This window comes from Crassostrea angulata, chromosome 1 (assembly GCF_025612915.1).
Source record: "Crassostrea angulata isolate pt1a10 chromosome 1, ASM2561291v2, whole genome shotgun sequence".
NCBI classification, from domain to species: Eukaryota; Metazoa; Mollusca; class Bivalvia; order Ostreida; family Ostreidae; genus Magallana; species Magallana angulata.
In genome coordinates this window covers 1,858,666-1,874,745 of record NC_069111.1, presented here as the reverse complement: position 1 = coordinate 1,874,745, position 16,080 = coordinate 1,858,666, and the positions used below count along the sequence as shown (strand labels likewise).

The 16,080-nt window shown below is 33.1% G+C and overlaps 1 protein-coding gene across 1 annotated transcript in view; it reads right to left on the bottom strand.

The window, feature by feature from the left end:
- Positions 1 to 6,629: 6,629 nt before the first annotated feature.
- The window catches only part of LOC128180912 (uncharacterized), a 40,342-nt gene continuing 30,891 nt past the window's right edge, over positions 6,630 to 16,080 (bottom strand). Inside the window, exons 11-16 of the mRNA XM_052849109.1 lie at positions 13,332 to 13,483; positions 12,842 to 12,975; positions 12,619 to 12,740; positions 12,146 to 12,255; positions 7,820 to 7,941; positions 6,630 to 7,182 (exon numbers count right to left, since the gene is read on the bottom strand). Coding sequence (XP_052705069.1) covers positions 6,963 to 7,182; positions 7,820 to 7,941; positions 12,146 to 12,255; positions 12,619 to 12,740; positions 12,842 to 12,975; positions 13,332 to 13,483 — 860 coding nt within the window. The 3' untranslated portion in view covers positions 6,630 to 6,962. The remainder of the gene's footprint in view (positions 7,183 to 7,819; positions 7,942 to 12,145; positions 12,256 to 12,618; positions 12,741 to 12,841; positions 12,976 to 13,331; positions 13,484 to 16,080) is intronic.

Sequence of the window (16,080 nt, the reverse complement as noted above, 5' to 3'; positions counted from 1 at the left end):
AAACTTGTGTAAACATACGATCGAGGATTTGTTTCAACATGTTCTGACATTTCTACATCCTTGACTTATCTTCAACACTCACCAAAACTATTCAAGATATTTTAATTATTTCCATAAATGATTAATATGCATGGATGAATTCATCGTATATCAATGAAACAATTTATTTTTTAACTGCAACAGTATATTCAAGAAGCAGTTATATCAGACGCGGTTGCTAAAACATTCGGAGAAACTTTCAGAAAATTTGAAATCACAAAATTTATCAAAAGCAATCGCATCAAACTTGCGACTTTTCTACAATGTAGACAACCATTCCTTACGATAAATTAAAGTCCAAGCCTTTTACCATCATTGATTGCTGCTTTTATAATAAAAATTGATCTCTTAAATTTACATGCATAAAAAGATGCTTGTGTTTCTCATTGACAACATCTATGTAGTTTTTTAAAATCAGGTCTTCCAACAATCTGTTGGAATTCCCATGGGTACCAATTGCTCACCATTGTTAGCAGACACATTTCTATATTCATTTGAAGCAGAAATTATTCAAAGACATATACATGAAACTAATCACCCGTTGTGACCTTCAAATCGACATTTAGGTATATCGACAACGTATAATCAATTAAGAATTGAAACTTCCTTTCTTACGTTGGATCGATATATCCCAGTAAACTTTAAAAAGGGGATATCACACAGTCTGAGTCATCTGTTTTATATTTAGATATTTACTAGAAAAAGACATTAATTGTATCCTAACAATATAAACCTTTATGATTAACGTGATGACTTCAATTTTGTTTAGCAATTTAACTTCATCACCTGCATATGGATTTTCTTTCAATCAGTTAAATCGATGCGCAATGACATGCTTTACGTACGATCAATTTTTAAAACAAAGCAAGCTACTGACAAACAAGTTGATAAAATAATCAAGTCTTGAGTAAAGTAAACATTTCGTAAGTTCTATGGTTGATACAACGACCTTGTTAGCAAATACAATTTTTAGCTAGGTCGCATGCTGACTTTTTTTTCAAACTTAATTTTAGAACATTATCAATCACCGGATTGTCTAAATTGTGAAATTCATTCAAGGAAAACAGTTTGTAAAAGAGTTGTCCAAACTTATTTTCGAATCGTTTGTAAATTTGTAACCGTAAGATATCTGGATTTTGTAATATGTTGTGCTTCTATTTATATCTCCGTGTATATCTGTTGGCAGATAACATGAACAAAGATTTAATCTTATTGACTGTAAATGTTAAGAAATAAAGTGTTAAGTGTAAAAAAAAAATCTTCCTTGATAATACATGTACTTACAATGGGTAATTAACCTGAATGAATTGGTTTCGAATGTTATTACCGTTTTAATAAAACAAAATTCTCTCTTGATAGTGTGTTCCTCCTCAGTGACTTTTGATTTATAATCGTGGTTATTTCTGTGAGAGGCGTTTTAACGGTATTTCACGAGAGCAGGATTTGATCATGAGAAACCAGAATCAGTTTGTTTCTCTCTTAGTGATATTCAAAAACAAAATCCCATAATATACTGATTCCTAATTATACGCAAAGAATTAATGTCTGCTTATTAAATCGCGAGTACCAAATCTCGCGGATTTTAAATTTTCGCTTTTATTCACGGAAAGACGAATGTGCAAGGTAACTACGATAAAAATTAGGCGTTTGCGATTTTATATTCTTGCGATTTGATGCAAAACAGTTAAAATTGCTGAATTAAGCATTCGTTAAAAAAGGAATCTACGGAATATATATAGACAGGCCAGACTAGGATCAGTTTATTTCTCCCTAATTGATATGTTAAAAAAAAAAAAAACTACAGAATATAAATGCAGACAGGTAATCCTTCTTAAAATATTGATTAAGATATATATCTAGTACGCTTCATTTCTGTGTATAATTTACCCATCATTTTTCTATTAAACTTTCCAGAGGAGACAGCTTTTAAGGTTTAATTCTTTAATCTAATGAAGCAAGAGATCAAATATCATAGGGTTGAGTGCATTGAATGCTCGGCTGTACGGGCCTTATCTGTTTTAAACCCATTTACAACTAACTATGACTTATTTACTTGCGATGGTCTGGAAACTATTTAGATAAGGCTACTAAGTGATACATGTATGCCGTTTATGTTGACTTTAACTTCGCGAAGAAGAAAAACTATCCATACCTGATTATATGAAATCTACTCTAATGAGTATGTCACTTAGCCAATCGGTTAACTTAATTTTGACTAAGTGATTGGATCCCTCTCCTCAGAAATTTGTAAAGCTGAAGGACATTGTTTCGTACTTTAACAAAATAGATCCAGGAATAAAGTTGCATTAAACACAGAAGGTTATATGAATATACAGCAACTTGTTCAATAAGAAATTTAGTTGTATGTTAAAAATATGTGTTATTGTGTAACAGTGCATTCATTTTTTTTTCAATTATTTGTGAATGTTTTATAAAAGCTGAACTCTGTCTATCACTCAATTTCCCTGGATAATATACAGGTCTACAACTAATAAGGATTGTAAAGCAGTTTCCAAAGGAGACGTGACTGTAAGTACAAGCTCATTAGTCAAGTTGAAGTGTACACGGGAGAAGATGGCCACTTTTAACACCGACATACAGACTATCAGGTAAACAATTATTCAGTTCATAACTGCAACAATAAGAAACAAAACGATGTTCTTAAGGGTATATCCGCTTTATGAAAGATTTGGTTTTTTTCATTAAGCAACCAGAAGGTAGGGATTTTGGTTTGAACACGGTTAACGTAATTATAAAAAAGGGGTTATCCCAAAAACAAAAGGTCTAATACTTAGTACGCCAAACCATATTAAAATAAACGTCAGGAGCGATCCAGCCTCGCTTTATCGTTTTGTATTATCGAAATAGTATATGTGGCAAAGAATCGGTTTCTTTGGTTTTCAATTTTCTCTCTTTGAAATTTGTCCCAAAAGCACATCAACATTTTTAGTTGGAAACGAGCTTCCCGAAACCTCCAGACGTATAAAATCGGGTTTATAATGCTGTTCAAAAGCAAGACACCCAAAGCCACGGTGTGAATAAAACCAAAAGCAGCAGACGTGTTGATTTCCGGAATAACTTGTATCAAACAGTACGGCGAATAGCATATGCAGAAAAATCCAGTGATCATTGAGAGTTTGCCGACAATACCGTTGAGATCATTGTTTGGTTTATAATCTCTCTTGCCCATATATGGACTTGTAAATAGGTACGACATCAGATATCCATTCATCAAAATATTTGCGATTAATATGAAAATGCACGACCACTTGGCAACCATATTGACAGGGAGTCTTGGTGCTAAGTACAGTACTCCACAGTAAATCCCGTATGGAGACTCAGCATCGTAGAATATAAAGTACGTGAGTAATACAGCAATGAACCAACACACGACACACAGGATCAGGAGTAAACGCGTGGTCATGATTTTGTAATAGCTGATGGCGAATCTGATGGCACAACACCGGTCAATGTTAAACATGGTGATGGTCAGTAGGGAGACAATAATGAAGGGGCTAGCCAGATACTTCTTGTGGGTACAGTTGATGGCGATGTCATCGGGAACACACAACACGAGTCCGCCCAGAAGGTCCGTGATACTCAGATTGATGGACAGGATGCGGATCTGTACAAGCATTTTGCTACATCGGAACAGGATCACAATGGATATCAAGTTCTCCACACAGATAGGAACCCCCATCGGTATTATCACGGAGTTGGTCAGAATTTTGGATGACATTTGTATTGTCTCACTTCCTTGTCTGTAGCTCAAGAGGACTTTGTGAATAGTTTCTCTCGAGTGCGATGCTTGGTCTGAAGTGTTAGGCTTACTACCCACGAAGATAAATAAGATCAATAGAGCCAGTAGTGTCAAGAATCCATGACTGATACATTCTTCATATTAAAATATTTTTGAGTTTAGGCTCATTGCTCATTTCAAGTTTTAAAAGATTCTATTAACAAACCAAAGATTCCAATGTGGTGTACATAGAATTCATATAAAAAGGATCAAACTCTCTTAATGATGTTTGACATATAATGATCTCTAAAAATTCGAACATTATATGCTTCGTTTATATTGCTTTTAATAGCCTTTTCCTAGCTATATTGTTACTATTTGCTCCTTTAATTCATAAAACATGCCTTATAAAAGCCAAACATAATGGGTTTTTGGATTTTCTCGATTGTTGCAAAATATAAAGGAAAACTATAAAGCGGTCGTATTTTTCAATATATATTCGTCTTAATGAACTAAATGAGAAATTGAAAGGGTTTTATAAGTATTGCGTGTTATACTACTTTAATGTATTTCATCTTTTAGATGGTCAATATACAAGTTAACTGTTTCTATGAACCAGCTTATTATTTGTTTATTATGACATGTATGTATCACTGTTAGAACTTCAGATAGGAATAAAAAGTTTGTTGAAAAATATATTGAAAAAATCCATCTTTTTATCCAAATCCATATTTGGAATGACCCGTAAAACAAATAAAAAATCAATGAATTCTTGTTAATTTTTAGCCCAGTTGACTTTATCAAATCAATATACATCCCACTCAAATAAGAAAAAAGTGCTATATAAAATGTAAGGTATATACAAGGCTGTAAAATGTTACAGTAAATGATATCATGAGCAAAACTGTTTCATGTTAATTTGGCTATTACATGTACAAATTTTGATTTTCAATAATCTAAATTTTTGTAAAGGACAATATATCTACTGTTAAATTCTTTGCAATTAGATAATGAAAATTAAAAGGTTCTGTTTTTGTTACAAAAATGTGTTGCCCCTATAGATATAATGTTTATTTTGGGGGAATTATAAAATATTAAAGATGAAATTTTTGACCTATTATTAGATAATCGTCTTCAACGGTAATTTCATTTGAATATATATATTTCGTGGGAACGACTTTTATCAAAAAATATCTCAAGCATATGTCCTAAGGCAGCCACCGTAGAAATCACATCAAAAATATGTATGTAAAAAGTAATTACCCAGTGGCGTAATAATGTATAAATGACGTCATGAAGATTGTATTATTTTGTTAAATGAATGTTATGGGGCAAAATGGTGTTTTTTCATGTTTTTTTTTTTTTGAATGGGAAACATCGAGAGCATGCTTGTTCACGTACCATTTTTAAGTGTGCGGTGAATAATCGTACAAAGACATATGTAAAAATTGTACTTGAGCAGACCTGCGCTCTATAGTATCAAAGCCCCCAAAAAATGAAGGAAATATTACTTTATTCTCATTTGTCTAAAGTTGTGGGAATTTGCCCATTTTTGTGACGCCATAGATGAACAGCTATTGGACATTGTTTACTAATATTACGATTGATGTAATTAGCATCCTCTGTTTAATGTTTTGTAAAGATTTAATTAGGATACGATACTATTTAAAAATTGGTTAACATTGAGGGCAGATCTTTGACAATACCAAATAAAATCCTTAAACTTTAAGGTATTATGTTATTACCATTCATGTCTAAGAGAAAGGATACAAAAACTAAAGAGTTAATCATGAAATTGATAGGCATCTTTACTTCGATGTCGTGTTATTTAAGATCATATACTAATGTTTACTAGTACATGTACATCAAAAAAAAAATTCTTGACTTCGTTGACCACTGTTGTAAAAATGATTGAGAAACGGGTTGAGATTATTGAAGAAACTAGAGCCTCTATTAATGTTTGCACAAAACTCGGTCATTTGGTAAAGGAGATTATATTGAATTGTGGGAAGTTTATGGGTCTGATAAGGTAAGAGACAGAACAAAGAAAGTTTTGACTGGCACAGAGCCTTAAAGATGCAGCAAAATCTTGTAGACCCGTTGACTGTCGCAAATGTCTTAAAAGTAAGGGAAATAGTTTAAAGTATCGGCAGATACATAATTCGTGATTTTGCCAAAATTGTTGGCATATCGCAAATACGGATGCATTGTATTTTATTTTAAAGCATATTTTGAAAGTGCTAAAGCTTTCTGCCGAATGGATACCACAAATATTGACAGATGAGAAAAATCAGTTACGTTTACAAACCGCTAAGCAAATTCAATCAAGACGATTCACTGGCGTCGGAAGCAAATTGAAAGTGGGGGGCTAAACTAATCCTCAGAAATATCGCGGAAAAAAACCACTAATTCCCAAAATCATGGAAATCCTCATCCGTGGGGGGGGGGGGGGGGGGGGGGCTAGTATGCCTATGACTCCAACGTCTCAATCTTTCAAGGTAAATTTAGGAACAATTATCTTTGCTGCGAGAAAAAGTGGGGGGGGGGGGGGCTGAACACTCTATGATGATATGTCCCTAATGGTTAGGTCTAACTTTACAAATGCCTATGCGATTCATTCATATTCTTAATTATGACGAAACACTGGATCACTATTTCGAACCAGTAAGAAACATTTGAAACAAAACCTGGCTTACTATGCACTCTTTAACGCCTCTACCTGCCAGAAGAACCATTTTTCATTTTCTTAATCTTAAAAAGTTATTATATGAACGTCGTTACAAGTATGCTCTTGGTTCAGCCGTCAGCCAGTGCCTAGGTGGTCTACCTGAATTAGCGTACCGTGATGCATTTTAGAAATGGATTCAGAAATTGAAATTTTTGACAATTTCTTTGAAGGGATGAAATGCTCTTTCACTATTTGAATCGAATCTTTTTTACTTATGTGATATCGTACAATACACATTATATACCATATTACAATTTCAACCCTAGTACATGACAAGACCAAAAAAAAATGTTTTAGATAATAAACGTACAACAGACACGCTATTTTTCTATCATTGCTTAAAATATAAGAAATTCAATTGTGGTGGCATCTGAAACAAGTTAATCAAGCATGTATTTCGTATATATAATCAAGATTAGATAAGGTAAAAAATCAGTTCATATAAACACATATCAATTAACCGAGGCCAAATCGGCCAGGAACTTCAAACAGTTTTTTCCAAAACGAAATAGGAATATTCATAAAATGGTCGGAGATGCTACGCGCGCGGCTCTGTACGGGATTAGCGGTCAGCTGGAATCCCCGGCCATGGTTCCTGGCATCTGTCCTCAGAGTGACGATTGTGAAGTTACCCTTTGACACCAGGGTTGTGTTGGTCAGCTCCGAGCCACAGTACCTGAGAATACATATGAAGCAATCACTCAGTACTTATTAAGCATTGTTAATATAGAACTGTAGTCCTTATCGCTATACATCTATATTATGCATTCGAAAAAATCTACATAACACCAAACTGTAATTAATCATTTTGACGAATTTCAGTAAGATATGGAACAGTTTTTGTCCTCCTTGTCACCAAAACAAAGTACAAAGTATAACAAACATGATTTCATTTATAAAATCCATCTCCTCACACGGATCGCTCTTCATTCCAAAGGCAATCCATATCATCTCATGTAGTTTTCATTTTTTATAGAATGCGAAAAGGTGCGTTTGTTTTGCATTTTAACGGAATAAGGAACCTGGTGAATCAGTCATGTAACTTTTTATTTTTAATTTTGGCTTTTGATTTGATGAGAATTTATTCAATCGGGGTTTGAAATTCAAGTGAGGTGATTGATCTATCACCTTTGTGTAACATGTATTAAAACACATCAACAAATCATAAATAATCTTTTTTCTGCTTGTAACAAGTATGCATAAATGCACAGCCTACTTCATATTCTCTCTCTCTCTCTCTCTCTCTCTCTCTCTCTCTCTCTCTCTCTCTCTGTGTCTCTCTCTGTGTCTCTCTCTCTCTCTCTCTCTCTTACCTTTTCCCGGGGATAGATACATCTGTCTCCAGTTGAACCTCCAGGGAGTCTGATTGACAATTGTTGGAGTATTCCAGGAGGAAATCCTTGAAGGTAATCTCTATTCTATTGTTTCCGGATATCTGGGGAGATAACTTTACAGGTAGGATAACACGGCCATACATGTTGTCTACAACTTTTCATGAGCAACTTTTGCTACATTTTCCTTATATGGACATGGTAAATAAAGAACACTCTTGATACAAAAAAACACCAAATTGTCTCTATGAATATAAATATTCAGTTATTTGTCGACAATGAAGCACCTAACAATTATTTTTTTCACATATGGATTAATCCTGCAAAATTTCTTTGATAAAATCATGTAGAAAATCAATTGAAATTTGACTCAGCAATACAAGATATTTATATTTTGTGATTTGTTAATCATATATAGTCAATGACATTTAGTACATGTTAAGTGTTAACCAAATGTTTGAAATATCATTTTACATTCAGTGTAGATTTTCCCTTATGTTTGCATTGGAAATCTGTGGCCTTTATTTTTTCAGTAACATGCTAAACCTGATCACTGCGTATGAGCACAAAAAAGTCATCGTGCGTTTTGAATAAATTTATTATTGCAAGCTTAGATGAATCGTTTAAACTTACACAACCATTCTGATTTGTACTCATGAAAAACAATCGTTAAATCATATCTATTCGTTCATAAAAAAGAGTTTCTCAACAAAGTTTCTGGCACTATATTTTTAGCCTCGGAAGTGAAATGAATAACATGTTTTATAGCTATTTTCGTAGATGGGATAATCTTGGTTGAAATATTGATGTAAAAATTGATTTTAGCTCTGGTTTAATGTATTAACCATTTGGAGTTTCCGAAGAATTTTATTTTCTTATCAGATTCTAAAGAAGAACGTTTCATTTTTCCGAGAGACAGTGGTTTGGACTGAATATTTGTTGAATTTCTCTAAGTCATTGAAACGTTTTGCAGTGTTGTAAGAAGCACGGAGAAGGGTGACCGAGTGATAGTTGTGTGCTCATCCCTACCTTATAAATAAAGGAAGGCCTTTACTATTAAGTTTTTCTGTTTTTATGATATACTGAATTTCATATGAACAAAACTTTAACGGTGCACACAATCCCTCTAAGGATATATAAATAACATGTGATTGTACTTGGGTTGAGTGAAGATGTAGTTTTTGTCTATATAAAACAAGTAAACTCAAAAAACAGAGAAAGCTCTATAGGAAAGGCCTTTCTTTTTTTTAGTAGGAAGCACTCAACTTTTCACCGAATTTATTTCAATAAACGCCCACCGCCATCACAACAGGGCACGGTTAACTCTCTTTTCAATTTATTTCTTCAATAAATCTAAGCCCGGCAGACTTGTTTTCTCTAAAACATTGTCTAAATGGCATATTTATTGAAACATATATAATTCAATGTATCATTTTCAAATATCACATTTTACCGATGAAGAAAGGTTTTTTTTTTTATATATGTCGGTGGAAAATGCAAATTTTTAAAATACATGTAGTTCATAATTCAAAATGGATACATGTATGTAAATGTTATGAATATTAAAACATAAATTACGAAAAAAAAAATATTGCATGTCTGTCCTAATTTTATTTTTAACTTTCACAGTTATATAGAAAAGAGGAGGAATACATCCAATACATGAAGATAAAACAGAATTGTAAATGCTTTTATATTTTTATGTTTTGTTTATCAAAAGATCATTTCACCGCGAGGCCTAGCAGCAAATACCAATATACAGCCAGGTATTTATTCTGATTTTTTCTATCTTGCTCGGATGATTATTGTTTTTTAATGAGATGAAGATTTTGATTATTAAAATAGTTCTTGGATTCCTTTAATCTGTTGACATGGAAGGGGATCACATTTACGTCGTCTGCATAAAAAAGATGGTACTATGGTGTGTGTGACACTGAGCAGGATATTTGACCCGCTTAAGATGCAGTTTCGTAAAAATCCATATATGATAGACCTTTGTTTAAAGAATATATGATATACATGTAACCACTTTTGTTTAGAGTATAGTTCACCTCTTAGGTGAGAAATTTACCTTTAAAAAATTAATATTCCATTGGAAAATAAAAAAAAATCCCAAAGGAGAACTACCTATCCTACAGGAAACATTGAAAACCTCATATGATTTAATTTTGTAAAAATCGTATAGGAATTATATTTCTTGTAGGAGAGAATTATTTCTTGCAGGAATTTGTTTCAGATGGTTTTCCAATAGAATTTCTATCGGATTTTAAAGACCTGGGAGTTTTGTTCAAATTCTATAGGAATACGAGTTCTTTTCTTTCGGTAGGAAATGCCAAATATCCTCTAGGAAAATTGTTTTTTCTATGAGAAAAATGATTTTCCGGTTGGAATTTATTTTTTAAAGGTAAATATCTCACCTGGCATGTGAGATACAGCAATAACAGAATTGGTTTTAAACTCTTTAAGCGATGGTCATTTAATTTTTGGATACATGCAGCTTAAGCGGATGCAAAAATCCCACCTGGGCACTGGTATAATTGTCCAGCACAGTGATGTGTGTGTTTTGCGGTTTGGGTTTTTATTTTGGTTAACATATAGAGTGTAGTCCTTTAATGATTTTTGTATTCCCGTAGCTCTTTTATACATTGTTAACACAATAAAAGAATGTCGTTTGCTTATATCATATGAAGAGTATAAAGAAACACGAGGCCCATTGGCAACATCGCTCACCTGAGCAAACATAGGCATGATAAAATCAGCTTAATCGAGTCATAATACAAAAAATCTGGACAGTGTAGTATAATACATGCAGATCCTGTATAAATAAAAATCAATTTACCCCTTGGATATATGTTTGTAATCAAGTTCCTTTTCTAGCAGGATTATTTTATAGTCAGTGCTGAATATAACCTTCCACCATTGGTAACGATGGAGACAGCCAAAGATACAACACAATACCCTAATACTTCATTTATTGGATTGCAAACTAAAGGCCCTCGCCTCTTATCTTTCCTACCGAAACATCATATTTAGCAAACATGATTAGAAGGAAGAACAAAAATTGAATAAGTTCTACTGCAATTAAAAGTGCAGCGATTTTGAAAAACAAGCTGACCAAACAATAGTTTCTTCCTTGGTATGAAGCTTTAACTACGTGTGTCTAAAGATTATCTCACTTTTCACATTCAAACAAAATAAATTGATTTCATTTAAAAATAATAATTCTGCTTCTTTTTAAGTTGATCGTGTTTAATAGCTATGTAGCGTAACTTTTCATAATGAAGTGATTTAATTGTTTTGAATTTGAAATGTGGATTTATTTAAAAACGTACAGATTTTGTCTCATGTCATTGAAGAATCAAACTTTGGTCGGCTCATTTTAAATAACATCACTGTACTTCATCCATGTAAAGATTCCTCCTTTTTTAATTATTCTACGTTTACTTTTGCTTGCTAAATAACAATGTTTGGAAAAGAATGGCGACGAATTAGGTACCTTTTGCTGAACCAATTAAAATGATGCATTGAGATTCACTTGGACTGTACCTTTGGGTATCATCTCCCCGTTCATATTGACAGCAGTTTCAGTGCTTACAACCATAATGTCAGCTTTTATTTATTGAAGATGAATTAATGACTATTCGGTCCAATGTTGATGAAATAAATCACTTGTTTAATACGTGTGTTTACGAGAAAACTTATAAATAGAAAAAAAAGTTAATCACATTTTCAACAAAATTCTGTTTCATATCCTATTTACTTAATAAGGTAAAAATATTTATTTCTTGTATTTTTAAAATCTCAATTTTTCAAGTATTAAAATTTATTTTTGTTGATATTGACTATGTTAACAGCCATTGATTTTCTTTTCAAAGTGCGTTGACTTGATCCTAAAATTTACGCACTTTAAACAAAGAAATAATAGTGCGTTATTTTTTAAAATGCGTTAGTTACCATGTCCACATGAGCCCTAACATATAGCATACAGTTGCTATTTTACAGTCCATAATTCTTCTTAAAGCATCTGCATTGTCATATTGCATTTATGTACATGCTTCCACAAGTACATTTGTGCATTTGTATGAATTTTCAGAATTGTTTTTTTTTTTAAATAAAATTGTAATTGAACACATATAGAACATTCCACGAAAGATAATGGCGTTCTTCAGACAATGCAGTCCGTTCATTACCGACTAATGATTGTCACTAAAAAGCGAAGATATTCTGCAAGCAGCTATTGTTTACGGCACCCTTAAAGTATAATTGACAGAGATGTTCAGGTGTGACCAAGTTCAAAAGTTTGCTTACCTTGAAAACGTACTGACACGTGATATCCGGTGGATGGAGATCTGGGTAATTTGGTGACGTCACTTCCACGCCTCTGTTCGTTAGATAAAATACTCCACCGCATGACGGATCTGTTCAAAAGACAACTAAAAATGATTTTTTTTTCATTCTCATCGTAACTGCCCTAGACAGCAAAGAAATGACCACGCAAGGCTCGTATCCTAAAAAGTACGTTTCGAAAAAAAAACTAAGTCTATAATTCAGTAATTTCTTCGACGTTTACGACTATTGTCGAAGACTAAACTTTTAAGAATTTTATTTGAAAAAATATTATTTTTAAAAAAAAATTGTCGCCAATTCCTTTTATTATGATAGCAGTGAGAATGACAAACAAGTAGAACAATACATGATGATCCGGATTCTAGGTAATAAACAATTTTAGTGTCAAAATTCAAGACAGAACCAACTGACCTGAAATGAACAAACATACATACCAAAAGGCGCAACGCAGAGCACCCCGTTATCTGGCTGGAGTCCACAGCTCGTCACAGTTATGGCCGTACCGTTGAAAACAGCGCATGCGCGGTCGGAAGAGAGCTCTCCTGGATTGACAATCCTATAATTAAGATGCATCTCGGTTATTTGTTTTCATAGTTTATTACACTTGAGACATTCATGATTGAGATATAATTTGAGTGCAGACATTACTATATTTACCATTCAGGGTGTTTGAGCTCACTTCCGTCCGCCCACGTGTATAGACCGGAAGTCGTATTAAGTTGTAGCCCTAGCCAGAAAGTTTTAGCAGTTGACAACTCTCTATCCTCGAGAATAAGTTCTCCAGTTATTCTCTAAAAACATGAAATGGATGATTTACACGTTTCCTGTATGACCTTTTCACTTAAGACTGATAGGAAAAGTAAAGTTTCATTGGGTTTTATACTTTAAACCAAATTTATTCGCGTGCGAAAAAAAAAATACGAGATTCATGAGGACCTCGTCTTTGCTTCTGTTTCTCGATTATAACTCTGTTGGATTTGTTTGAGTTTTCTTCAAACCCTCGATTTCGATTAATAATTATTATCAACGAAATATTATATAGGTACATGTAGAAAATTGCAAAATAAAGTGGGTGCAAACGATAAAAACTCGAATGACTTTAAATAAGAAGTTTAGATTCAGCTCTAATTAATAAAGATTTTCGCACCATCAGTTCTGTGTCTGTGATGACCGGAAGCTGCCCACTGTTCTGCTGACAGAGATCGTGCGCCGTTTTCCAGGGCACTGTGGCGTGGGACAGGAACCTGTAACACGTCCCTGCCCTGTAGAACCACCCTGTACGACACGTCCAGTCAACAACTGTACAGAAAGGGAACAATGTAATGAACAGTAGTATTTTTTGTTTAGTAAAATCAGTATTTATGACCTTCTGATCATGACTGTGTACATTTTTTACTAGTATTCATTTTACTCGCAAGTGTATATTTTCATATCATTATCAGAATCGTGTCTATATATCAATCATTATAGATTATCATATGCATTTTTTTTTCATTATACACGATCGTATACGTATACAGTTTTTTACTCAATGTACAAGGTGTGTATCCTTCGACGTTATACATAATTGTGAATATATTCTTATGAGTATAGATGAATGAATACATTTTTTAATCATTATTAAACATAATTGTGTACATTTTTAATCGTTATAAATAAATGTGTAAGTAGTATAAGCCGCCTCGCTGGCCGGGTCAACTGAGTGCACTTTTCAGAGTTGACCCGGCCAGCGATGCGGCTGAAAATCTAGCTCCCTGAGATTTTAAGCTAATAATGCGGGGTGACCAATCTAAAGTAAGCACTTGATCCCATGTTTATAGTTGGCGCATCATAGATCCCGATTTATTAAATGATTTTTTTCCCTCCTTGCAGTATGAAATAATAAAAAAGCGAATAAACAGTCAACATTGGTTTATTGAGAAATGCACGAAAATACGAGAGTAAGCATTTTGACAAAATAGATAGAGAAAAATATTCAAACTTTTTTGTTTAAGACACAGAACAGCAAAGAAAACATCACAAAATCTGATATACCAGCCAGCGACTTCTTTTATTCTATTTTATTTTTTTGTTCGACTTCAAATTTTTACAAACACCAGTACATCTTTTTTATATTTAAGATTTTTAAAACAACAGTTCACCTTTTTTTTCACGGATTATTGTAGAAATCATAATAGACGCAAACACAGTAATAGACCTGACAGATGAAGATACTCGTTCCATACATATTCAGAGATCGTTTAAATGCCATAGACTAAAATCTGATATTCCAGCCAGCGAACAGGTTACACCATAACATGCAAGAGTTTCTATACTTTTTCTCTCAACAAAGCAGAGAACAATGCAGAGCCTTTTTGTGGCGCTGAATAACACTCGTTATATATTTCACTGAAGTACATATTGTCCTTACACGGCATTCTCTGTTTCAGGAAATCTTGAACTTCCCGCATTCTTTGTTCATCATTTTCAGGGATCGTGGCATCGAGCGGTAATTTTAGTAACGCATTTGGTGGTATGGTTAGATCCTCCCTCTCTGGTTTATTCCTGTAGGCCTTTTTAATCTGTTGGAAATTGTAGCGCACTACATCCAGATCCCATTGTGGTAGAGTGTATTCCGCTTTTAGAGAGAAAGTAGCAGCAAGTTTTCTTGGGGAGAGAGGTTCCTTTAGTTTTATCTGTCCCTTGATTTCATTTTGTTCGGCATTGTATAGAAGAGCAAAGCGTGTGCATTTTTCTTTGCATACGTCTCTCAGATCGTAAGTTAGTTCCTTACTTGCCTCTGAAATTTTGATACTCCACGATTTTCTCTTGGGAGATGTTGCAAAAGTTAATAGCAGTTCTTGGCGTTGTTTTTCTTTCTTGATTGCTTCTTTGATGTCAGCTTTCATAGAATCAGTGCTAGTTCCCACATCACGCATCCATCTTCCGCAAAATTCTCCAGGTCTTCTTGGACACATACGCGTATCAGCCCATGAAAATCTAGGCATATCTAACCTCAGTAGAGAGGGTCTTTCAGTGTTTGCCATTTTTTTTTTTAAAACACGTCCGGTCTCTATGAAGTCAGTGAAAGTAATGAGCAATTTTCTCTTATGCAAGCCTCTCTATTCCTTTAAAAGGCATTTATTTAATAATAGATCCGATGCAATAATTATTTTAAAAAAAGCAAATTTCTATAATTGGCCATTATATTTTCCAATTTAAGTGCACGCGGGTCTAAAAATAACAAAAAATATTTTCTTAAAAAAAAAATATATATATATAAAAATAGCAATTTTTCTATTTTAAAAATAGATCCGATGCAATTTCAAAATTAGCGAATTTCTATAAATGGCCATTATTTTTTCCATCTTTAGTGCACGCGGGTCTAAGAATAGTAAAAAAAAAAAATTCTAATAAAAAAATTTTAAAATAGCAATTTTTTCTATTTTAAAAATAGATCCGATGCAATTTCATTTCAAAATTAGCGAATTTCTATAAATGGCTATTATTTTTTCCAACTTTAGTGCACGCGGGTCTAAGAATAGTAAAAAATAATTTCTAATAAAAAAATTTTAAATAACATTTTTTTCTATTTCTAAAATAGATCCGATGCAATAATCATTTCAAAAAAATAGCAAATTTCTATAAATGGCCATTATTTTTTTCCAACTTTAGTGCACGCGGGTCTAAGAATAGCAAAAAAAATATATAATATTAAAAAAATTCTGATAATAGCATTTTTTTCTATACTAATAATAGACCCGATGCAATGTTTATTTTAATAAATAGCAATTTGTTTCTAAAATAACATTTATCGTTTATCTTAATAATAGATCCGATACGATATATTTTATAAATTTCTGTTTAAATAGTAGAGTTTAAGATAATAATCGACATTATTTTCTATTACCCAGTGG